Source organism: Hyaena hyaena, unplaced genomic scaffold (assembly GCF_003009895.1).
Source record: "Hyaena hyaena isolate Hyena2069 unplaced genomic scaffold, ASM300989v1 scaffold_75, whole genome shotgun sequence".
Taxonomy (NCBI): domain Eukaryota; kingdom Metazoa; phylum Chordata; class Mammalia; order Carnivora; family Hyaenidae; genus Hyaena; species Hyaena hyaena.
The window spans coordinates 3,371,961-3,398,678 of record NW_024080707.1 but is presented as its reverse complement, the minus strand read 5'-3'; the positions used below and the strand labels follow the sequence as shown (position 1 = coordinate 3,398,678).

The 26,718-nt window shown below is 37.7% G+C and overlaps 1 protein-coding gene across 1 annotated transcript; it reads right to left on the bottom strand.

Annotated features, from left to right (window-relative positions):
- Nucleotides 1–672: 672 nt before the first annotated feature.
- On the bottom strand, nt 673–25,033 carry DYNLT5 (dynein light chain Tctex-type family member 5). Its single transcript, XM_039233411.1, has 4 exons — nt 24,915–25,033; nt 8,733–8,824; nt 1,723–1,847; nt 673–876 (listed from the first exon to the last, which is right to left on the bottom strand). The coding sequence occupies exons 1-4, from the start codon at nt 25,031–25,033 to the stop codon at nt 673–675; spliced, it is 540 nt and encodes a 179-aa protein (XP_039089342.1).
- Between the last annotated feature and the right edge of the window lie 1,685 nt (nt 25,034–26,718).

Below are 26,718 nucleotides of genomic sequence, written 5' to 3'. Positions count from 1 at the left end.
TTTTACATGCAGCACTGAGACACATTAACATTTATCATTTGTGTATACCATGTTGAATATTCTTCTGTCGTTTATCAGTCAGGGTATATAGCCACATTTAAAAACTTTTTTTAATAGTTTTTGTTTATTTTTGAAACAGAGAGAGACAGAGCATGAGTTGGGGGGGGTGCAGAGAGAGAGGGAGACACAGAATCTGAAACAGGCTCCAGGCTCTGAGCTGCCTGCACAGAACCCAATGCAGGGCTCGAACCTGCAAACCGTGAGATCATGACCTGAGCCGAAGTCAGGTGCTTAACTGGCTGAGCCACCCAGGCGCCCCTATAGCCACATTTTTAAAACTTGTCTTCCTTAAAAAACAATGCCTGAAATTTTAACTCTCTATTCAAAGAGTAATTAAAAGAATTAGTACCAAAGTAACATTAAAAAAGAATCCATGTGTATGAAAAACAATCCAGCAGAACCAAGACTTAGCTCTTCCTTTGGATAAACAAGAGCATTATTGCTGCACACTTCCCTCTCTTAGTTCTTAGCAGAGCATGAACAAGTCCAAAAAGTCCAGCTGTTTGAAATATTAGTGTTGTTTCTCAAACTTTTGAGCATAAAGCTTTTGTGTACATAGATACAGCTTATTTCATGATTAAAAAAAGTAAGACCTAGATTTCTTATTTTCAATCACTCAAAGTAAACTGCATAGACACTTGCAAGAGCAAAGAGAGAAGAATTTCTGAAAACATAAGATGAAAAAGTATCAGTTTTAGGATCCCAGAGGCATCTGCTTCCAATAAAAATGTTCTGACTATTCAGTTGTCCAATGTGAACAATCACAATTAGCTTATACCGTGGAATCATCAGGTCCTTGACCTGGGCTTTAATTACCTAGAAATTAAAAGACAAAAGAAAACATCTTCCCTTAGCCACATTGAAACTTAGGCATCTTAATCTTTGTCATAAATCTGGTCGATTTAAGACATGATGTTTTGAAGATATTTTCAGTAATTGTTGTGGAAACTTAACTATGATTTTCTTCAAGCACTGTTCTCATGAGAGGGGACATTTAGAGACAAAATTATAGCACCAGCAATAAATCTACATTTCCTAAGGCTCATGGAAAAATTGTAATTCAGAGAACAAGATTTAAAGGATTTATTACATTCTTTGAAAATCTATGTTAAGATGGCTTCATTTCAAAGAATGCTAGCATTGGAGTTCTAGTACCTTGTTTATGTCTCATTAAGGTATCATACATCTGGAGTCTTCGTAATATGACTAATCATGGATGTTTATTAAAGATTTTGTTATAAAGAAGAAAGTAAAGAAAACCTAATGGAGGGCAAGCACTTTAGTTGATAAAAATAGAAATGTATTTAAAGGCTGAAGTATCTGCATTTGATGGCACTCAAAACAACTACCTTGAAGAAGAGAAAATTATCATTAAAATATTGTATCTTTGACAATAAATTTTTAATAAATGGAGCAGTTGTTTCATTTTTTAAACAAAATACATGCAAAATGATACACATAATGGTTGTTTTAAGGCAAAGGCTTTTTACACACACACACACACACACACACACGGAATGTAACCTAATAAATATTTTCATAAAATATAAATAAGCATTTTTACTGCTACTACAAATTAATTGCCTTTATCAAAAAGTAGAGGGTTGTCCTTTTAGCAATATTCTAGTCATAGTTAACACTTCGGGCAAATCACATATATACCTCGGAAATCGTTTTAGTCATCTGTCTACAGAGCTCTGGTTCATATTGTTTTTCTTGTAGATGGTTAGTTAACACATCTTTCAGAATGTGATTGACAATGACCACAGGAAAATGTTTGGTAGGACCTGAAAATACAGATGAAATTTCTTAAGTAATTTCAAATGACATTGCTCCCTCCCCCACTCCCCCATAGGCTAATCAAAAGAGTAGTGAATCATGGAGAGACATTTAATCTTCTGAGTGGTTTCTATTTAAAGAAAAAAGTGGTCCTAATTAGGTTTCCCGTCAGGTTCTCTGGCAAAGGACCAGAAAACAACATACTTGTCCATTTACCATACTACCTGAAGAGTGTATTCAATACTACCGAGGTTTGATATTGAAAGTATCCTCCTCTCCAGTTCTCACAATTAATGACTTATTTTAAAGTCTCAATATCTTTCTAACTGACCCCCAGCTCTTACATCTCCCCCCCCAATCTATGCATACCAAACTACAACTGGAGGGGTCGCTCTAAAACCCAGATCTGGCCATGATATTTCCCTTAGCAAAGTCTAAGATCTAGCACGTACAGCCCCTTCACCCTCCATCACAGCTCTCTCTGTTGATGCCTCTCCAGCCTCATGGACTTCATCTGTTTTGTACGGGAGGCTTGTGTGCATTTGCTCTTGCTCTTCTTCTTCTTCTTGTTCATCTGAGAAATATCCACTCATGCTTCAAGGCTAGCTCAACTGCCTTCTTCTCCAGGAAGGCTTCCTCCTCTCCTCAGATAAAAAAAACCATCCCTTTCTTCTCTGTACTCCCAACGCTCTAGGTCCCCACTGATCCTAATCTACCTCATAATAACTGAAGCCTTTCTGCCTTTCTCCCCAGTGAAACAGTAAGCTAGATCATATGTTATCCTCTTCGGAGTCTAATAAAATGCTAAGGCATACAAAATGTTTATTTAATGTAGGAGTTCTGAATTTAAATACAAGTAAACATTTTATAGGTAATAATCGTAGTACAGATAATAACTACTTTTATCGAACATTTTCTATATGTGATGTACTGTGGTAAGTATACATTTACTACCTTATATAATCTTCCAATAAATCATTGGGGTGACTCTTACTGTTATCTCCATTTAACAGATGGTCCGCAGAGAATTAAATACATTGAGTAACTTGCCCAGAATCACACAGTAGCAGAGCTGAGATGTACTTATTTTATCTGACTTGAGAGATTATTTTCTTTTGTTTAAGTTTATTTTATTCACTGAGAGAGAGAGAGAGAGAGAGAGAGAGAGGGAGAGAGAGAGAGAGAGAGACAGAGGAGGAGGGGCACAGAGAGAGGGAGAGAGAGAGAATCCCAAGCAAGCTCTGCACTGTCAGCCTGATGCAGGGCTCAAATTCAGGAACTGCAAGATCATGACCTGAGCTGAAATGAAGAGTCAGACACTAACTGACTGAGCCACCCAGACGCCCCTAGAGAGCTTATATTCTTAACGATATTTAGTCCATGTTCAAAGCAAAGGCCTCAGACCTTCTTCATTCTGCACCCCAGGAACCTTCCCTGTACCTCCTGGGAATATTAACCTTAGCATCCTGTCTTGCTGTCATTGTACAACATATGTACACGTGCCTGGCGTACAGTGGCTCAATCATCTGCTGTACTGATATGGATAAAAGAATGAGATCAATAATTAAATTCAATTCTATTTTAATAGTCATCAGTATCTTTAAAGTGTATTTATTTATTTATTTGGCTCCAACTCGGGGCCTGCACTCATGGCACTGAGATCAAGACCTGAGCTGAAATCAAGAGCTGGACACTTAACTAACTGAGCCACCCAGGTGCCCTGTAAGTGTTTGTTTTTAATGACTGTATCAGGGTCTAAAGAAATATATAGCACACTAAAACAAGGACAATTCCAGGAGGATTTAATAAAGAGACTCCTTAGGAAATTCTGAGCAGGATGTCTGAACAAAGGACAGTGCAGTATCCCTTGGCTAGTGAAACTGAAGATATTACCCCCAACCCATCCCAGTCTTAGGGACCTGAGAAGGGAACTCTTACTTGATCCCAGAAGAGACACGTGGAGAGGGCTCCCTTGAAAGCAGCTACTTCCATTGGTGGATGCAAACAGCCTGAGATGAACTCACAGCAGGGCATGGGGAACTAAACAGCCTAGCTGACACTCCTCCCTCCTTCCTACTTCCTGCTGAAGTTTCCCACTGGCCAAACTTAAGGGGAAGTTTACAGTTAAGTAACTCAACAGTCCATGCCTATTGTTGAGTTAGGTCAGCCTCCTGGGGCTCAATAAATAGTATTTTTATTTAGATGATTATATAGGAATTGTTCAATTAAATCAGCATGGGGAATGAATCTGGATAGGTAAAAGAGAGACACATCTGATACAATGAATATAATTAACCCCAATATGTAGTCAGCAGGAATCTATGTTCTAGGGGACAGAGACAAGCAGTTGTAAACACAGAGGCATATGGGTTTGGTTTCTAACTTCAGGTTTGTCCTGAGTGTTCCTATTTCATGGGGTCAGAGGTAGGGCACCAACCCCTGAGGGCAAGTTCCTAAATACCTGCAAGCCTCTGGATTGCCTTCCTGTGAATCTTTTATCTTTTGTAATTAAAATTTTTAAATGTTTATTTACCTTTGAGAGAGAGAGACAGAGTGTGAGCAGGGGAGGGGCAGAGAGAGAGGGAGGCACAGAATCTGAAGCAGGCTCCAGGCTCTGAGCTGTCAGCACAGAGCCCCAGGCAGGGCTCGAACTCCTGATTGGAGAGATGATGGCCTAAGCTGAAGTTGGAGGCTTAACGACGGAGCCACCCAGGCACCCCCTTCCTGTGGATCTTTTGATTTCTACATACATTCTATAGAGAAATGAGTCTAAATTTGAGGGTAGTTTCCTCTTCTATTCAAGAAATTTGAAAAATGATACTACTGGCTTGGACTAAATTAAATAGATTATGTACATTCTAACTATACCTTTCTGTTTTTCACTTCCTCCTACCAAGCACACATATTGCATATATCTTGACCTACATCATTCACACAGAACTTAATTTGGCTGCATATTACAGTAACTTATACACATCATTCTCTTCAGCAAATAGTAAATTCCCTCAATGAAGATATTTGTCTGTCTCCCTATTATTTGGGAACAGCATCTCCCCTCCTGGGAAGATGAGAGTTTTCCAACTCTAACCAGATGTTCCTTTAGTATCTACCATGACCTCTTTGGAGTTGAAGTCCAGGTTATGGCTGATTGGATCAGGAGTGGCACTTGTCCCAAGTCAGGCCAATTAGAATCCTTTTCTCAGAATTTTGATTTTAAACTTGAACTAGGGGAGGAAAAGTCAGCCTCTTTCTGGTGATAAATGTTATCACATGTGATCTTTAGGTACCGTGGAAGGCCACTATTCTCATCATGGAGAGGAAACCAGACCACAGTGAGAGGAGGAGGCCCACGTCAAGTTGGTGCTGAGAAGAGAGAATCCTGGTGGCACTTGAGTCCCTGTTTCCGGCTCCCACTGTCCAACTGTACTAATGTCCCTTCTGCACTTGGCTTTGTTTTCCTTTTTCAAAAATCTCATTAACCAGATACTATTTTGAAAATATTTGGAGATATCATCATGTACATGTGTTCTGCGACTTTTTCCTGTGCAGCCCAAATCATCTCTTGCTTTGCTCAGGCTGGGATGCCGAGATGCAGAGAGAGAAAGTGAATGTTCAACTTTCGACTTCCCAAATAAGCTCCTGAATCTACTTTCAGAGTCAACTAATGGGAATGGAAAAGGTTGTTTTTTTTTTTTAATTTTTCTTTTCTTTATTTTACTTTTCTTTCTTTCTTTCTTTTTTGAGTGATTTATTTCTTTAGGAGGAAAAAGGAAGTGTTTTAATGTTTTTAAAAATAAAGCAAAGACCTGAAGAAGGGTTGGGATGAAAAAAAGAATGGAAAGGAAAAGGAAAGAGAAAAGGAAGAAAGGAAAGGAAGGAAAGAAAGAAAGAAAAAGGGAGAGAAAGAAAGACTTGTCACAAATATAGAATTAAGATAGAATAGATACAAATTTGGTTATTTAATATGTGTGTCAGCTTCCCCAAATTGGGATAATAATAAGAATGACCAGATATTGGTTTTTGTTGTGATTTAAATGAACTAAAATATTAAAAATGCTTAGAATAGTGCCTTCCATAGGTTTTGTCTGACCTGATGCTTACAGTCAGTGTTTTTTAATTTTTTTAAATGTTTATTTATTTTTGACGGGGGGGAGGGGCAAAACACAAAATCTGAACCCACAAACTGTGTGATCATGACCTAAGCCGAAGTCAGACGCTCAACCGCTTGAGCCACCCACGTGCCCCTAGAGTCAGTGTTTTTAAAAAATCAGATACTTCTTTAACCAGTGCTCCAGAAAAAGTCCTGTGAAGAACTCATTCCATAATTAATATGAAATTAGATTGGATGTCACAGAAGGCCTTTCTTCTTAATGATTTAAGGTAAAGTTCTAGGGTCAGTTGCTTTGAGAAACAAGAACATAATGAATAAAGAAGTAATTTAAATACATTTCTCCACTTAATTCTCACACCATCCCCATAATGTATGGACTATTATCCCTTTTTACAGATAAAGAAACTGAGATTTGAGGATAGTGAATACCTTGCTCAAACATCATGTATTTAGGAATTGGCAAGATGAGTATTCAAATTCAGACATAGTGGATCCACATCTTATATTTTTTTCCTATACTCATGTTTTAGTAATTAATTACTTAATGAGAAAATGTAAATGTGTTTTATTATAAGAAATATATTTTTATTTTTACATTCCCTTTTTGCTTTCATTAATTATACTTATGTTTCATCTCATTCTGGCTATAATTACTCCCCAAAGGGAGGCAAACACACTCAACATTTAAGATATGTTTAAATGAGGAGTGCCTGGGTGGCTCAGTCAGTTAAGTGTCCAACTTCAGTACAGGTCATGACCTCACAGTTTGTGAGTTCAAGTCCCACACTGGGCTCTGTGCTGACAGCTCAGAGTCCAGAGCCTGCTTTGGATGTTGTCTCTGTTACTCTGCCTCTCCTCCACTTGTGTGCACTCTCTCTCTCTCAAATATAACTATTTTTAAAAATTATAAAAAATATGTTTAGATGATATAAATATTGTTGGATAGAATGAGAAAATTTAAACACAATAATGCTGATGATTGACAGTTTTTCCCCCTTTCTTTTGGGAAGTATTGAATTGTGTAGATATGAGAAAATCTTTACCAAAGTTCCACAGAATACCTTTCAGATGCAAAATAAACCCAGAACAAGTAGAAATGGAAATACATTTTTGTTTGAGCATGAACAAAATGGTTAGTTGAATGCTTAAGAAATAGATTGTCAAACATAAAAGACTTCAATCATAAAGGAATAATTCACATGACTTTTTGTAAAAAATATAGGGAATACTTTATACTAAAATATCTCTTTTCTTTTTGTAAAAAAATATACTAAGGTATTTCTAACATAATTTTTCTAACTTGGTTCAACACTCAGTGCTTCTAAAATACATAAGATGATTTAGTTTGTTTATTTGAGGACATAAGTTATGAAAACATATCCTTATGAAGAAACATAGACCTTCACATTTTAACTCCTTTATCTTGTTGAAATCTGATTCAAAACCCTTTCAACATGCAGAGCCCAAAGTCCTAGGCATCACCAAAGTCCTAGGCATCAAACAGTTAAGATCTCTCAGTTATAAGTGGAAGAAAACCTGACCAAAACCCAGTTTGTCTAATGAAAAGTCTAAGAGCAGATAGTTGGATTTAGGACTCGAGTAATGACATTAGGATTTGATTCTTACACTTTCAGGTTTCCTATGTTGGGGGCAAGATGGCAAAAGCTGCCATAGCCCTACCTCTTTCAGGTTTCAGAATCTAATCTGTTCTTCAACAGCCCAGCCAACACTTTCTGAGTTGAATCTCAAAGGCTTAGATTGGCTTGACCAATCAAAGGGTTTTATGCTTTCCTAGAATCAGTCACTATTGTATCTCTGAAGCTAGTGTCCACTTCAGCAGAATGTTATGGACCCAAAGTGTAATGATGGCAGTGGTAAGGCTTCCCAAAAGGAAATTGGGTAAGGTTACCAGAAGGCATAGAAAATTATACTGAGTTGCAGGAATATTAGTTGTCTACTCCAGGCACTGAAAATACCAGTAGACTGACTAATTATGGAGCCAGTAATTCATGTAGTCTTGGGGATTACCATAGAAAACTGGCTACAAGGCCTAATGGGATGCACTGATGGTCTGTAATTTTCTTGAAGTTAACTGGCTGCAGATAGAACCACTCTGGCCCTAAGGGTCCTTCCTTTGGTCATTGGTAAGTCTCTATGGAATTTCTATATAGCAGTAATTATATAAATGGGCAGATAATAGTGGGCAGATATGCATTCAGAGAAAACAAGTCGGTCTATGAGAAAATATGAATGGGAAAAGGTATTCACTGTGGACGGCATCTGGGAGTATGGGGGCAGGTGCAAAGATCTTTGTTTTCAAAGACCCAAAACCACAGTGGAAAGGGATAAACACCTCTGTCAACGAGGGACCGGGAATCATTTGCTTTTGCTTTGAAGGCTTTTTTCTTCACCTATCAACAACATTGGTTTCCTGGATGAAACTTTAATGCGTATCTCTTTCACTTAACTCAAATATATATTAAAAAAACTCCACAGGATAACCCAGAAATGCCCAGAAATGAACTTCTTAATTCAGTAATACACAAGACACATCAACGTTGCCCAGTGAATTGCTTAGTATTTAGGAAACACTGATAAAGAAAAGTAAGCAATGGGTGTTGGTCCCATTTTCCAGAGGAAGAAATTACAACACATCATATCACTTAATTAAGACTCCTTATATTGTGCTAGTAATGAATATGATGCCATGTTATCAGATATTATTTTAAGTAAGTAATGAGATTATAAGTTTAAAATAAGAATGAGTGATAAAATAACATACCCAGTTGATAGGTGTTTTCCATCTGAACTGTAAGGCGAGAAGCATCATCCCGCTGGCTAGGTTCATCCATATAAGACACAGTACTCATGGAGCTAAAAGAAAAGGAGAAAACAAATTTCAATAGTTAATAATAATAACAACAACAACAACCAAACACATTGTTGCTTTCAGCAAAAATGTTACCAAGGTAAAGCTTCTCTAAGAACATTTCAAGCAAGTCTCAGGTAAATATTCCCATGACATATTTAAAGTCTAAAACATTTCAGAGATGAAAACATTAAGCATTAGGACATTATTTGGAGTAGGTCTCAATATAGTGGTTGAAACCCAGTGCAGTCCAGTGAAGTCCAAGGTATCTGACTCCTCAGAAAGTGCTCATGGATTTGGTCGGTCTGTGTGGTAATGGAGTACATGTTCCAAAAGCCAATGCCAATGGCATCTCTACCATAAGACAGAGACTCTCTCCTCAGAGTGGACAAAATTAACGAAAGGGACTGAAGAATATGGGAGGAAGCTTAAAATGTTGGGAAACAACTGTATACATATACACATAGCATATTATACTTTAGAAAAGTTTAGTCTTATATGTACCACACAAAATCCCTTTGGTAGAAAAAAGAAAAACAAGAAACTCACCCACATGGTGAGAGAAACCACAATTCACCCAAACTATGGTAAATCATAAGCATTAACCACCCTTTTCAACATTAAGAGTTTTGGCTTGGTTACCAAGGCAATATAAGCTTGTCCAGGTGCTGAACTGGAGACCCAAGAAAAGAGGAGTCCCTAGTGTCCCTCCAGCACCACTTAATATACCTTAGTTCAGGGGAAATTCAGTTGTCACTAATGGCAGTCTCATATCTACCCCCAAATCTCTCCACCTGTGAAAATGGAAGTTAAGACAGATGTCTTTTCAAAGGAGATACTACAATAGTGTGTGTGTGTGTGTGTGTGTGTGTGTGTGGTTATGTGTGTTTTCAGAGTGACCAGTTTTCTAAGCAGACTATGTTTTTGCCTTAATTAAATGAGAGATATTTGTTTTTAATCTTTTTTGTTTTTTTTTTCCTCTGCAAGAAGATTAAAATACTTAGTTCTCGGCTGATTGGAATTAGTAAATTTTTGCAAGTGATATTTTAAGAAAATCACAGATAATCTATTTTAAAATCCTTTAATACAATTTATGCAATAAATTAAGGCTTACCCACCCATCCCAAGAAAACAATGCAAGTAATTATGGCTGCGTTTTCATGATAGATTTCTGGATTAGTGATTTAGTCCTCATTCTTGTAACACCTGCTTTCCTCAGTTTTCTGCTGCCCTTTGAAGTAGCAACCAACCTGTTTGGCCACATCGGCTGCAGGTGTTGTGGGCAGTACCCACAGAAGCTGATCACTTCTGCTCAGAAAACCCCATGTTGCAAAAGCCCCCCAATTCTAAGATAAACCAGCCTGGCCCATTATTATATGTGCTGCTTTTCACTTTGCAAATCATTTGCCATCAATTATCTCATTTTACTTTCACAACAGCCTTTCAGTTAGTAAAAGAGTTATTATTCTACCCATTTCAGAGATAAAGGGAACAAGGCAAAGGGCTTAATGTCATACATATAGGAAAGGCAGACTTAGATTTCAAATATCCTATTTGCCTCCCAGGGACAAAGTTTCACATATGATCATATCAGACAGAATGAAAATACGGGGAATGACTACCTCAAATAATTAATGACTGCATTTGAAACTTACTCACATAAATATACAGCATGTGGTAATAAAAACCTGGCTTCTTTTCTGCTGAACACCGTATTAAAAACTCATAGAAAGAGAAGTAGTGTTGCTTCAAAATATAAATTCACATAAGTTAGAAGTCTCAGACAAAAAAGGCAATAAGGGTTTTTACAAACAGTCTTCACTATGGCTTTGTTCCTAGTCACTGAAAAATTGATAATTAGTGCAATACTGTTTATCAGTATGAAGTAGGAAAGTATCAAAAGGGAAATTTAAAAAAACCCACTAGCTGAAGATAGGTGTGCAGACAGAAGGTTTTGTAGACTGGCTTCTTAAACCTTACAAAGATGATTTCATTCAGTGCCTCTTCATTTCCACAGGAATCACATAAACGGTCAAAAGTTCAAAACATAGGAAAGTATAAAGGCTAAAGTAAAATTACACAAAAAATGACTAACCTCAGGAGTTCTCTAACTACTGTTAACATTACAAAAATCTTTTCCGACATGACTCTGCATATGGGAGCATATGATAGATGCTTGGCTTTTAATTTTTTTACTCAAAAATGTATCATGGATAACTCTCAATGTTGATAAATAGTGATATAAATCAATATTTTAAATATCATGACAGTATTTAATATATGAACGTGCTGCAATTTATTTATTCCTTTGTCCTCCTGGCCATCTAGGCAGTTTCTAGTTCGTCGTTGTGAAGAAAGCTGTAGTAGACATCCTGGCAGGGACTGCCTTCTGTTTGCTCTCCATTGCTCTCTTCTTCTTCCTTAGTGACAAAACTCTAAATCTGTGGGGGTTTTTCTTTCCAAACTAAAGACTAATTCTTGGATTTCTTTGGTGCTATTGTGGCCATGTGGCTTGTGAGCCAATGAGATGTAAGTGGAAGTTTTGGTTGAAATACTGAGAGAGCTTCCTTAAAAGAATGAATTCAACCAGCAGAAGCCTGTTTGTACCCTTGATGGCTGGAATGTGGCTATGACGGCAACAGTTCAGCAGGTATGTTGGGTCTAAAGATACATTACACATAATACGTTACACATCAGGAAGAGAGAAGACGACTAGGTCCCTGAATTGCTTCCCTCCAGACAAATATACTTGTTTTCTTTAAACCACTATTTTTTTGAAAAAAATATTATTATAAAAAGCATTAGATAAACTGACATGAATTCTAACTGATACAGAGTTTGCTCCTTGAAAGCAGGATGTTGCAAGTATTGGAGGACCAAACTTGGAGTTAGTTTTGTGGAGGAAATAGGACTTTGGGGAGTGAGGTTTCAAATATTTTATTGTAAACCGTCATTCTTTCTCACGGAGAAGAAAAATATTTCGTTTGTCTGTTGCTTTTTGTACCTTGGAAGGTTGACCATGCATCCACTAAAATTGTAACTTCATGGAAAATTACAGAAAAATTTTACTTGTTACTTAAAAAAAACCCTCTATATATGGTAGTTTTTGAAACTGAAATCTGCTTGTTTCTACATTAAAATGAGATGGGTTGGAAAAAGGAATAGAGAAAAGAAAAGAATGAGCTAAACAGAAAAAAAATTCCTTGAAAAAAGACAGAAGGAAGAAATAAAATACACAAAGTGCTTTCAATTGGGGTACACTAACATTAAACCAGAATGTGGGTTTGGTAAATTTTTAGAAATAAAAGAGATTCTATATTTGAGAATGGCAAATGACCAGTATCAGTTGAGAATACTGACTTGGAAAGTATGTAGTACACATTTTCTATTGATAAACAGCTTTACTCAGCCCTTTGATATTTTTAAAGACAAAAATGTGAGGTGTTCAAAAACAATTTTGTAATTGTAATTACCATGCTGTATACACAGTACAAGACATTTATTGGGCATATATCACAACATTACAATCAGATGTGTTTCAGTTATCTATGACCAGACTTTCCCTACTTCATAATAATAATCCTTCTAGATAGATACATGATCTCATTGCAAAGAGAATGCTATCGTTGATTTTATTTTCTTGAATGTGAAAAATGCTCTTGTTGTCTATGTGTTTCATTAGTTTGTTGGCATTTATGGAGCAAAAAGATTCAAGTGGCAAAATGTATCCAAGAGAGTTGTCAAGTTATAGGAAGGAAGGTAGATTAAGAGTAAATGCAGGAAAACTGAAAGTCTGGCAGAAACTACTGGTGAAAACAGAATAAATCAAGTAGTGTTATTTGAGGAGAAGAGTAACAATCTGTAAACCCATGCAAGTTTCAGTAATACTTGGAGTCATATATACTACTGATGAGGACAGACGTGGCATTAACCTGGATCCAGAAATAGCTGCATGAAATTGGTCCATAGTCACAAAAGGAACCCTCCTATATTGTACCTGATTGGCATTGGAAATATCCATGCCAACCCAACAGCCTGTGTTCTGATATTGCAGAAAAGAAGCAAAAGGAAAATTAGCTAAGGAGTTGGAATACATTTACTCTTTCATGAAATTTCTTTGTTTTCCTGAAAACATCTTACAAAGGTACTTGCTAGTCACCCCTGAATTACACAGAATAAATACAAAGTATGTCGTATTGTTATGACTGTTAGAGACTGAAGTAATTGCAATTAAGTCTCATCAACATCAATACTATGTAATTATTATTGAGAATTTATTTCCAGACATTTTCACTGACGTTATTACTTAGATGTTTTGAAGCTGCAGGAAGAGATAATATTTGAATGCATAACTGGCCCTGGAGCCATTAACTTAGTAGGAGAAGAATGTCAGAATATCATCTCTATCTTCTATTTGTAACCATGAAATACCTGGAACTACCGTATTTTGAATGTTTCGTTTAGGCATGATTTTGTTTTGTTTTGTCCCCCCCCCACCCCCAAATCTGTTATTAAAGTTATGTGCTGCCTCCTAGTGGAGATATTTCAGAGCGCACAGAGAAAAAGAAGGCTTGAGGAACACATTTCAGGGTATACAGATTTGGACAGTTGTTCTTTTGTTTTTTCCCCTCATTCTTTCAACAAATACTTATTGCTCACAGTAGGCAGGCTGGTAACACAAAGGAAAATTAGATTCTCTGTGCTCAAGAAACAAGATATTGAAATCAAGATGCAATATACATAAAGGCTCACTTGGTTGGGGACTTTCTGCCTCAAAATGTCTAAAGGATGTTTTTATGAATGTTATGTTTAAGAGCAAAAGCATACTGACTCTTCCCCTATCAGAATAAGGTGGAAGTTGTCTGGTAAGGTAATTTAATTTTGTAGTCACTTAGTTTATAGCAAGTTTGCTGGATTTTTATGTACCTTTGAGATATTTTATTCACATTATTGGCCCCATCTTACTAGCTAAAGGAAGGTTATAATAGAAAGAAAGGCCAAGATACATTCTGAGGAGAGAAACAGTGTGTGTTCTTGTAGGATACATTTTTTCAAGAGTACACATAATCCTGAAGGACAAAGAATAAACCACACAACCTGTGAAAAGTCTAACTCTGATGTGATTGAAGATAATCCAGAAAAGGTAACTGACAAAATAGAATCATTTTGAGTGTGTGGACAGAAAATCAGAGTGTCTGAGGCTCACTAATGTTTACTCAAGAGAAGGTGAGGTTAAAGTCAAAGAGAGCTGATGAAAATTCTTTTGCAGCTCCTGGATGAATGGATAGATTCAAAGTCACATTCCCCTTGGTAAATCATCACTCAGGTGAGGCTGAAAGTGTGGGTGCCATGGTTACTGATACAGTACTATAGAGATCATGAAGGAGGAGTGTGGTTTATCACAACAGATTTTCAACACAAATGAAAGTATTCTTTCTTTCTTTGAAGGTTTGATTGATTATGTATGTATGTATGTTATGTATGTATGTATGTATTCATTTAGATAGCATGAGTGGGAGTGGCAGAGAGTGAGGGGAACAGAGGATCTGAAGCAGGCTCTGCACTGACAGCAGTGGGTACCATGTGGGGCTTTAACTCATGAACCCGTGAGATCATGACCTGAGCCAAAGTCAGCCACTCAGTTGACTAAGCCAACTAGGCACTCACTCCCTTCCTTCCTTCCTTCCTTTCTTTCTTTCTTTCTTTCTTTCTTTCTTTCTTTCTTTCTTTCTTTCTTTCTTTCTCTTTCTCTTTTCAACAGATGCACAACAGAATGCTTCAGTAAGAAGGTAAAAGGATGTCTTGTTTTAGAAATTTGAATATTTAAGAATTTTTATTTGCTGTAAATACATCTTATGTCTATAGGATGACAAAGTCCTTAGTCACCAGACTTAACACATATATGGATTTGTGAGCCCAACCTATCTGTAAGCAAAAGAACCTGCTTACTCAGGAATTAGTATACTTCAATAATTATTCATTCAAACATCAAACAATATTTATTGAGTTGGTGTTATGTTCCAGGACCTATTCTAGGTTCTTAGGATACAAAAATGAAACACATGAACAAAGATCTCTGATCTCATTGAACTTAGTGAGAAGGGACAGAGAGTAGACAATAAAATACTAAACTAGTATATTATGTATTGTGGTAGAAAGTGATAAATGCTACAGGCGAAAGCAAAAATTGCTTGGTTAAGGGGCCTTGAAAGTAGATGGAGGGTGCTGTCTGCAATTTTAAATAGAATGGTCAAGATAGGCTTCCATGAGCAAAGAATTGAAGGAGGTGAGGAAAGGAGCCATGTGGATATCTAAGGGAAGAGTGTGTCAGGGAGAGAGAAAAGCATATGCACAGTGTTTGAGACAGGATGTTGCCTGGTATTTCTGAAGAAGTCCATAATGGCCAGAGTAGCTGAGGTGAAGGGAGCAGGCAGGAGGGTGGAAGATGAGGTTACAAAAGTTTAGGCGGCTAAGATCATGCAGAGCTTTGTAAAACCATGGCTTTTACTCTGATCAAGTGGGAGCCTGTAGAGACTTTTGAGCAGAGGAATAGCAAGATCCACTTTATATTTTACAATGATCACTCCAACTGCTATTTTGAGAATAGGCTGTAGGCTGGCATGTGTAAAAACAGGGAGACCAGTCAGGAAGCTTGTATAGTAATCCAAGTGAGAGATGACAGTAACTTCTATGGACTAAATTGGGTCTCCCCAAAATTCATATGAAGACAACCCTCCACCATGTGAGATACTGCTTTTAAGGTGGTTATTAAGGTTAAGTGAGGTCATAAGGGCCCTGGGCCAAAAATATGATTTCTTACATTAAAGGAAGAGACACCAGGGTTCTCTCTTCACCATGTGAAGAAGCAGTGAAAAGGTATCCCTCTACAAGCCAGGATTAAGTGCAGAGTTAGAGAAGTGCAGAGTAAGAGAAGAGGCCAAAGGACTGCTCTCTGAGGTATCCAATGTTAAGAAACTGGGGAGAAGAGAAGGGAGCAGGAAGAAGACTGAGAAGGGGCTCCTGTCAGGTAGAAATAAAACAGGAAAGTGCGTGTTCTGAAGCCAAGTGAAGAAATTTTTCTGGGGTAAAGGAATGGTCAGGGTACAGTCCCAAATATTGCGAGGTCAGGTAAGATGAGGACTGACCACTGGATCAACAATATGAAAGTCATTATGATCTTGATAAGAGCACTACCACAAGTTCAGGGACAGTCTGGTTTGTTCACCGTGGTATCTTTAGCACTTAGCACAATGCCATGACTCAGGCAACAAGAATGTGTTTAATGAATAAACGAAATGACTCTGTGGTCATTATTATTCTCATTTTATAGATGATATATTAAGATTCGAAGAATATTAAATAGTAGCTGGTTAAGCAGATCTGGGCCTCAAACACAGGTCTCATTTGACTCCAAAGTTCTATGTGATAATAATGATTAATACTTGCTCTGTTTTTAGATGTGCCAAGAGTCATTCTAGGTGTTTCCATATATTATTTTAAATTCTCACCACACCCCAAAGCAACAATTACTATTTTTAACCCATTTTATAGAAGAAGAAGCTGAGGAAAAGAGGGCTTAATAACTTATGCAAGATCAGCAGCTTAAGTGTTCAAGCTGGAACTTGACCCCAGCGAGTCTGTGTTGAACAGATCTCTGAGCCACTCCATTCTACTCCCTGGCTATGCTGCTACTATTCCATTTACTCCTTTAGAAATACTGCACTAGTTAGCCAGGGCTGCCATGACAAAGCACCACAGACTTGGTGCTTGAATCACAGGAATTTATTATCTCAGTTCTGGAGGCTCGAGATCTGAGAACAAGGCATTAGCTGGATTGGTTCCTTCTAAAGGCCCTGGAAGGAAATGTCTATTCCAGGCTTCTGTCCTTGGCTTGTAGATAGCTGTCTTCTGTCTGTGTGTCTTCACATCCTTTCCCTCTATGTGTATCCATGTCCAAACTTCCTTTTCTTAGAAGGATACCAGTCATATTGGATTACAACATACCCTAATGAACACGTTTAAATTTAACTACCTCTTTTGGGGTGCCTGGGTGGTTCAGTCACTTAAGCGTCCAACTTCGGCTCAGGTTATGGTCTTGCGATTCGTGAGTTTGAGCCTTGCGTCGGGCTCTGTGCTGACAGCTCAGAGCCTAGAGCCTGCTTCAGATTCTATGTCTCCCTCTCTTGCTTGCATTCTGTCTCTCTCTTTCTCTCTCTCAAAAATATACACTAAAATATAAATTTAACTACCTCTTTAAAGACGCTTTTACTACATAAGGTCACATTTGAAGTACTACAGATGAGGACTTCAACATATGTATTTGGCAGAGGTCAGGCAGTCAGTGTGGAGGTGTGGGGAGCACACAATGCAGCCTGTATAACAAATACGAACACTTTCATGTTGTCTCTAAATTCTAGGGTCACAGAACTACAGATTCTTGGTCTTGTCATCTGGGAGTTGTGATAATCTGGCAAGTCACTTTACCATACCAAGTGTTAGTCTCCTCCAAGTATGGCAAGAAGAAGGCATGCACATACTTATTGTTTTTAACTGCTGTTAGTTTATTTGCTGAATGCACATTTGTTTTATTCTTATTTGTCCAGCAAATACCAACATTTTGTATCGGTCTCCCTTCTCATATTTTGACATTCAGATGGATGCAGAATGGTATCTTGTTTGAATTTGCATTTTTCTCATGCCAAGGGAGTTTGAGGATCTCTTTATATTCTGTTTTTTAAGTGTCTCTTCATATTCTGCTTGGCCATTTGGGCTTAGCTTCTGCAAACTGTTATTTATCTCCTCTATTTTTTTATTGTCAATGTGCATGATTTTAAAAAATACATATCTTCTGCTGTCTTATTAACTGTGTCTTTGTATTTTTTATTGAACAGATATGCTAAGTTTTATTGTAGTTATGTTTATCAAGTTGGTTTTTATATGGTCTTGTTTTTTCATTTTGGCATCTTATTTGAGAAATCTTACCCTACCCATAGAACACAAAGATATTCCCCTATAATTTCTTCTATTAGCTTTCTAGCCTTCCACATTTCAGTCTTCCATGGGGAATCTACTATGTAAATGGTAAAAGGGAAGAATCAGCTTTATTTTCTTTCATCTGTTGAGCCAGTTTTCTCCCAACACAATTTATCAAAGAATCCATAATTTCATCATCCCTCATATATGATGCTTCCATATATTCATGGGTCTACTTCTGAAGTTTCTATGTGTTCCATTAGTGTGTTTCTCTATTCATGCACTTATGTCTCTATTCCTGCATTTATTATCATTTTTGCATATGACAAATTTATCATGTATCTTAATACTGGATCACATTCTCAGGGCAGTTTTGACAAAGATGCCAGTGAAGGATTATGTACAAAGACGTTCCACATGGCATGTGAAAGCCATTTCCTAGAGGAATGGGTACAAACATATGTGACAGATGCCTATTAAGAACTACTACGCTGCAGTAAGAAGCAAAGAGCTGGAATCCATAGTTACATGAGTAAATATAAAAAATAAAAATATTTAATGAGATCTATGAACTGAGAAAATGAGATTTATAGCACACCACCATTTATGTAAGTCAAAATCTTTGGTAAGTGCTTTTTTATTTTTATTAATATAAGTGTTTTATATTCTCTCATAAGATGGTTAGTCAGGTGTGGCACAAAAAGAGACAGAGGAAAACACAGTTTACTATAGGTCCTAGAGATAAGAGATATGCTGTACTGTACAGGGTTACATAGAAAAGGATAGAAGCAAGGAAGAGACAGGGCTAGAGCCTTTATTGGGGTTTCAGAGGGAAAGGCAAAACTGCGCATGGAAAGCAGTTCAAGACCGGCTAGTCTGAATAATTTCAATGGGCTCTAAGCTATAGAGGGTCCCTAGTTGCCTGGTACTTGGCTCTGGGCTGATTAAGGCAGAGGAATACTGCATGCTGTAGTATTTATTGGGAGTCAGATAGAGGGGAGCTGGCTCTGGGTTAAATAGTTTGCATATATGTCTAAGGCATGCTCCCTACTGAGACCTTGGCTATCTTCAAGAATTGGCTAGATGTAAAAAGGGCAGTCTCTCGCCAGTCAGTAAGGTTTTTTAAAATGTCAAAACATCATAGGGTGCTTGGGTGGCTTAGTCCATTAAGTGTCCAACTCTTGACTTCTGCTCAGGTCATGATCTCATGGTTCGTGGGTTTGAGCCCCTCGATGGGCTCTAAACTGACAGTGCAAGCTTTTCTGGAGTTCTCTCTCTCTCCTCTCTCCTTGCCCTTCCCCTGCTCTCTCTCTCTCTCAAAATGAGTAAACGTTTAAATGTCAAAACATCATATACAGAGAAATTAAATACGTATATATAATACAGTACTTAAATACGTATATTCTAGTAGGATATGTAGTGCTGTGTGTACTAGAATGGGTGTTCTTTGAGAGTCGAGAATGAAGTGTGGATGGGGAAGAAGGGGGACAATCAGATAAATGCCAGGGGTCTCGCCCTCATTGGTGATGACAATGTGCTATGAAATGAGGAATATTTTCAACTCAACTCTGCTCCTGAGAGAAATAAGATAATAAATTAGATAACTGGAGATCATAAAAGTATCTTCTCTACTTAACCCACAGGATTTTTATGAGAATCATATGGGTATTGCACGTGAAGCAGTTTAATAATCTATCAAGTACAACGTAATATTAGTTTTTATTGCAGTTTAATTTAGGAATATGAACATTTCCATTTTCTCAAGCTTCTCTCTCTTTGAAGGGAGACAGCTGTATCTCATCCAGGTCTTTTGAGGGGCTTTAATTTTATTTAGATGGTAATAGCACTTACCAAACTCAGGAAACAGGTCAGGCAACATCATTTTTAACTGTACATAAGCAACTCACAGTAGTATAGGTGGAGATTGTAGAATAAATTCATTATATTTAAAATCACTTGGTCACCACCTATCCCACCGGATTATAAACTCCACGAGAGCCAGGATATTGCTGGGTGGTTCACCACCCAGCATAGTGCCTAGAATGTACTCATTTGTCAATAAATGTTCATTTCAAATGAAGTAACGAATGCAATATTTTCCATTTTTGTAGAAATACAAAATACCTGGTGGTCTTTCAGTTTACTTGAAAAATGACGTTCCCCAGAGTAGAACCCTACAGTTAGTTACTGTTATAGGCCTAACACATGGAACGATAATTGGCAGAGTAGAAGCCCAGTAAACCTTGAATAAATGAATAAGTGCAAGGACATAGTGTGGCCTAACCAGGGGATGACGATGCCACCAGGGGTTTAAACAGAGAGCTCTGAGAGCCATACTCGAAGTCCTTGTAACATGACATCTCTGTAATTTTGGTTTGAGACAAAGGAGAGACTTTTTAGTTCCCAGCCTTAGGCCTGACCTGCTAGTCAAACTACTGGCCTCAGAGAAAATAATCCTGGCTATCATGTCACATTATCCTGGGAAAGTAACTTAACCTCAGGCTTCTGTTTCCATTTTGAGAACATGAGAGTCACCCATCTGTTCAAATACTGTTTGAAGGCTGCCAAAGCCTGAACTTCTAACAAGAAAGATGTCATTGTCAATACCTGCTCTTAACCATGGATGGGAAACAGAAGGTTCAGGTGAATGCACAGAAGAGTTTCACTAATGTAAGTTACACATAGATAGCTAATTTTCAGAGAATGAGAATACCTGCCTATGCACAAAAGCACATTTTGCCACTTGCTAATTCTCTAGCTTTGAGACCTCAAACTTTCTTTTTTTAAAATATTTTTTAAAATATTTTTTTATTTTTGAGAGAGAGAGAGATAGAGTACAAGAAGGGGAGAGGCAGAGAGAAAGGGAGACACTGAATACAAGGCAGGTTCCAGGCTCTGAGCTGTCAGCACAGAGCCTGATGCAGGGCTCAAACCCATGAACCATGAGATCATGACCTGAGCTGAAGTCGGACGCCCAACTGACTGAGCCACCCAGGTGTCCCTGGAACCTCAATCTTTCTAAGCTCCTGTTGTTTCACTTGTAAAATGGGGATGATAATTGCATTTATTTTATAGAGCAGGGTTGGCTACCAGTTCTGTAAAATGCCACATAGCAAATATTTTGGCTCTGTGGGTCTGACGGTATCTATTGCAACTATTCCACTGTAGTGTGAAAGCAGCTAGAGACAATACATTCGTGGAGATGCGTGGCTGTGTTCCAATACAAGTTTATTTGTGGATACTGAAATTTGCATTTTTAATAATTTTCACATGGTAAAAAATATTATTAAAAATTTTTGTCAACCATGTGAAAACCATACTTTGCTGGGGAACCATACAAAAACAGGTGGTAGGGTGGACCTGGCGCTTGGGCATAGTTTGTCACCCACTGCTTCTGTGAGACTTAAATGTTAGCAGTTTATCAGCCTTATTACTATTATTCAAGTGAACAAACAAAATTCAAAATTACAGGTGAAGTATGATGTCACCTATATAAGTATAGAAAGAAGTTGTGCCAACATGCTAACATATATGGTGTTGGGAGAATAAGATTCAGCTTAAGATGTTTCTTCCTTTAAAAATAAAACAGGGGTGCCTGCGTGGCTCAGTTGGTTAAGGTCCTGACTACTGATTTTGGCTCAGGTCACAATCTCATGGTTCATGGGATCGAGCCCTGCATTGGGCTCTAGGCTGAGAGTACAAGGCCTGTGTGGGATTCTCTCCCTCTCTCTCTTGCTCCTCCGCTGCTCTCTTTCTCTCAAAAATAAATAAACATTAAAAAATAAAAATAAAACATAAAAATTACATTATAATGAAAATATAATTTAAATAAAAATACCCAGCCCTAAAAACAGTTAACAATAACTTTGGTATATAGAAATTCAATCTTCCTTTCACAATTCGGAAGGCAATTCAGATATCTATTATGCCTAAAGATCAATGTTAAGAGTTAGTTACTACTGTAAAATAATGTAGACAGAGAAACCAAGACTGTAAGGCTGATCTATGCTATCCTAGCCCACACCCAAGAAGTAGGTTTCCAAGTAGGTCTACTTCCTACTCTTCCTTGCCCTCCTTATCAGTGTGTTTACTGCTATAAGGGCAAATAAGTCTATAATCTAACAAGAGAGACAGATAAGAAAACAACCAAATACAGTAGCATGTAGAAGAGAAAAGCAACAAGAGCAGAAAGGAAGATCATCCAACCCAACCGAATCACCAGAAGTGCAAGTGGTTGTAGTTGAGTAGTTAGAAAGAACTTCCTAGAAAGACAGAGAAGGAGCTAAATCCTGAAGGAGGAGGAGAAGGAAGCCAGAGTGTAAGAAGATCATTCAAGACCAGGGCACCCCATGAGAAAGCAACATGGAGCGACGGCTGGAGGCAAGACAGAGCACTGAAGGATTATAAATGTGGAAGTTGAGTATGACTGGAGAGTAGGATGCAAGCAGAAAATGAAGAACACATTGCTAGACAAATAGGCAAGGGTCTGTGGACCCTATATATATACCTTACTCATAATTTAGGACTGTACCCTAGTCATTAAATCATTTCTTGAACTGTAAGCCTCAGTTATTTGATGGTAAAATGATGAGAATGAGGTCTACCTGGTGGGATTAATGCTGGGGAGATTAAATGAGATTATGTATTGGTCCTCGGCATATTCAGGACAGGCTTTGTACTATTGAAATTGGTCTAGTCAAAAATTTGTTTTCAAATAACTTTCAAATGAAAGGTATATGTTTTCCCATAAAATTGCAATTTCAAAACAATGTCTTCATTTGACAGCCACTGAGCTTTCAGAATTTTTCTACTATGAGAAGACTCATTTTGTGAAGGACAATCACTCTCAGTCTGGGCTCAGACAGTGAGTAAGTAGGTGTTAGAGTACAGGATGCAGCCTCCCAAATGGCCTCTGCGTTTTCAAGGGTACTTACTTGGAAGTTGGTCATCTGATTTTTAAGAAAAAGTATTCAAGTAGAGGATCCTTTATGGATGTTTTGAGAGTCCAAATTTCTAACTTTGAAATACATCACTAAAATTATCAATTAAATGATAGTGAAAAATCTACCCTATGTTGCAAATATGATTTCTGTATTTTTGTTACTTTTAATTTATATTTATATTTCATCAGTTAAAAAAGAATGCTCTCTAGGGGCACCTGGGTGGCTCGTTCAGTTAAGCATATGACTCTTGATTTTGACTCAGGTCAGGATCTCAGTATTTCTGGGTTCTAATCCTTTGTCAGGCTCTGTGCTGAGAGCATGGAGTCTGCTTGGAATTCTCTCACCCTCTCTCTCTGCCCCTCCCCCACTCATGTGCAGGTGTTTTCTCTCTCAATCTCTCTCTCTCAAAATAAATAAATAAACTTAAAAAAAAGAGTGCTTTCTAATTATTTAAATTTGGCCATGTTCTGATTCTATATGACTTTCTAATTTTCTTTGAAAGGAAAGATGTAAATGAAAAAGATGCAAACAGGAATGGCAGTCTAGTCTTTGGATAAGAGCAAGTATTTTTTAAAACACAGAAACATGATTTATATCAGACTATTATAAATATTTTCTTGAAAAAAGTTGAATTTAAGCTAAAAATTATTTTAAAATAATTTTATAAAGAACTCTTACACTAACCATAAGAGATTCTTAAAGACAGAGAACAAACTGAGGGCTGAAGGAGGGAGTGGGGGGAATGGATGGGCTAGATGGGTGATGGGCATTAAGGAGGGCACCTGTTATGATGAGCACTGGGTGTCGTATGTAAGTGATAAATTCTGCTTCTCAAACCAATATTGCACTCTATATTAACGAACTAGAATGTAAATAAAAATTTGAAAAGAACAAAAAAGAATTCTTACACTTAAATTGGAAATAGCAGCCAAAAGGGCTATATAGGGTCAGAAGCAAAAGGTGCTGAAGTTAATTTTCCCCTCAGCTTTACTTCTGACATTAGGTGAGATTGCTACTCCATTACATCTCCTATCTGTAAGAGAGACTGTACTTGTAATCCACAAACATCAGGGTTGGAGAATGAAATTTTAAATAAGTACATTAATACACACTTAAGGTAGAAAGATTTGGTTTCAGAATTATAATGTACACCTATTCCAGTTTTTTTGGTCTCTGCTGCATAGAACATACCAGATCTTGCTGCCCAACCATGGGAATTTATATACCAAATCCTTCAATCCCACAGAAACTGTTAAGAAAGAAAGCCTGTTGGGGGGAGGGGGGATGGGCATGGAGAAGGGCACTTGTGGGGATGAGCACTGGGTGTTATGTGGAAACTAATTTGACAATAAACTATTTGTAAAAAAAAATAAATAAATAAAATAAAATAAAATCACCAATTAAAAAAAAAAAGAAAGAAAGAAAGCCTATTCAATAAATTTATTGACCTCTGCATCAGATAATTTGCTTTGTTTTCTTCCCAATGGTAGTCAAAAAGAAATGCCATGCAAGTATTAAAAATTAATTAATCTTTTTAAAAAGAGCAAATGTAATATGCTTCAAGAGCCAAAATAATGTACTTATTACCCTTTGACCCACAAATTATACTTATAAAAAGAAAACAAGCAAAAACTCATATAGTGAAAAAGAAAAAAAGTGGAAACAAACTTAAAAAGCCCAAGAATTGGGGCATGGTTAACTAGTCCAGAATTATAAACAGAAATAGTATTATGCATCCATTTAAAAGGATATGGGGGAAAGTATTGAAAATACATTACAAAATTTGTATAAAAATGCTAAATGCATTATATATGTGTATATCTGTATATATACCCTATATAGAAAGAAAGAGATTATAAAACACAAAATCTATGCATTGATATGATACTGAGGAGTATCTACATTGCATATGGGATTTCTTTTGAGTAGATGATTTTTTGGAGTGTTCTTTGAGATAGTAAAAAAATGCTGCTGGAATCAACATATCACTTAGATTTTCTCAATCTTGTTTTTTTTTTTCCCTTTTCTAAAATATATCCCCAAAAGATATACTTGCCGGATGATGTACTTGCCCATTTTATCCCTTTTTATGTCCCAAAGAGATTTTTTTCTTCTGATAAGCATTATGAATCAGTTTATTCAATAATCAAATTTAGGTATTAGACACTCAGTTACTCACTTTTTGGTGCACCCATGAAGTTCTTTCTGCCAGAATTCATGACCACTTAGAGAAGACACACTTCCCCTTTTCCTTACTGAATGAGCCATTCTGTCTTTAGCAATGTCTGACATCATCATAGCCTATGGAACAAAACTTTTGTAAAATAGCAGACGAAAGATCTGGAAACTTTTTACTTAGTATAACAAAGAGACTCACTCTAGATTAAAAAACACAGAATAATCTTCTACCATTTTTGAATGGGGACGTGTGCTTTCCTTAAGAGTGATTAGTACATGTTTTTATTCTGACCAGTATAATTGGAAATACGGTAACTCTGCTAACTTTTATCTATGCAAAAGTATAAGTTAAATAAGCAGATATTAAGCTTCAGCTAAATGCTTAATAGCAGAAGAGGTTAAGTCACTGAGAAATGATAGCCTTGTGTAGAAGAAAGATATTATTCCACATCAGAAAGCAATATTATTTATTACTTTCCCCCCAAATTAATCTTCATAAAAGTTCACTAATTAATATGTGTTGTTGCTGCTATTACTTTAAAAATTAAAAACTGTCTCCTCCGAAAGGGTATTTTTTTTCAAGCCACAGTAATTTACTTTGTAAAGAGCACACAGAAATTAACCTTTAGCAAAGTATTTTATTAGAAAAGCTACTTCCTTTTCTCAAATGCTTGTCAAAAAGCTGCTCATAGGAATGGACTTCCCAGAGTTTCCAGAGTAGGTCTACTGCTCTATTGCCTACATAGATACTTAGTCATTTAAATTATTTTAAAATTTGTAAATCTGAGGGCCCTAATAAAGAGACACTGTCCTAGACACTAAAAACAACTAAAACAGAGTCCCTGCCTTAAAGGAGCTGGCAGTTGAGTGGGTAGGACAGATAAGTGCACAATCTAAAACTTCAACGTGATCAGCGGCAGAGTAGAAAGACGCAAAGGGTAGTGGAGGTCACACAGATTTGGCAGAGGTATTGTGTGCTGGAAGGGAGGTAGTGAGGTGTGTGTGTGTGTGTGTGTGTGTGTGTGTGTGTGTGTGTGTGTTTGACTGTGTGCCTGTGGGTGTGTTCCTGTGTGGGCATGAGTGTGTGAGGCTCTGTGTATAAGTATCTGCATACATGGATTGTGTGCCTGTGTGTACATGTGTGTGCACCTGTGTGTATGAGCTACTGATTATCTGTGCACCCAAGTGAGTGTGTGCCTGTGTCTGTGTGTGAGCCTTTGTGTGCAGTGTGTCTGGTGTTCTGAATGTGGGTGTGCATCTTGTGCATGTATGCCTTGAGTTTGTTAGGGTCAATGAATGTGTGTGTGTGTGTGTGTGTGTGTGTGTGTGCGTGCGCGCGCGCAAATGTGAGCATCTGTGTATGCTTGTGCGTATAACTGTCGGTGTCTGTCTATGTATATGAGTGTGTCTTCATGTGACCACACTGAACCTGATTAAGTGGGTCATTCAGGTTCTGATCCAAAGGGACACAGATAGGTCTTGGTCTGCTCACTTTTTTCCAAAACTGCCCCGCAGGCCAGTGTTGGAATCTAGAGGTCCCGGGGTGTGGCCTCCCGGTGTGGCCCGGCCTCAGGAACACTGCTCAGGATTCATGCTCTTGAGGTGCAGACCAAGCTGGCCAGCTGTGTACTAGGCATCACACCCTAAAGCTCACACATGCAGTAAGTGGGGGGGGGGGGGGGGGGGGGGGGNTGGGGGGATCGTGGGGACCAAAGGCCAAGACTCACTTCCAGTTATTTGGGGCCACTGTTTCCCATTTGTTGTGGGGAGGAGGAGCAGGCGTCGGGGAGACCATGGCCAAGGCA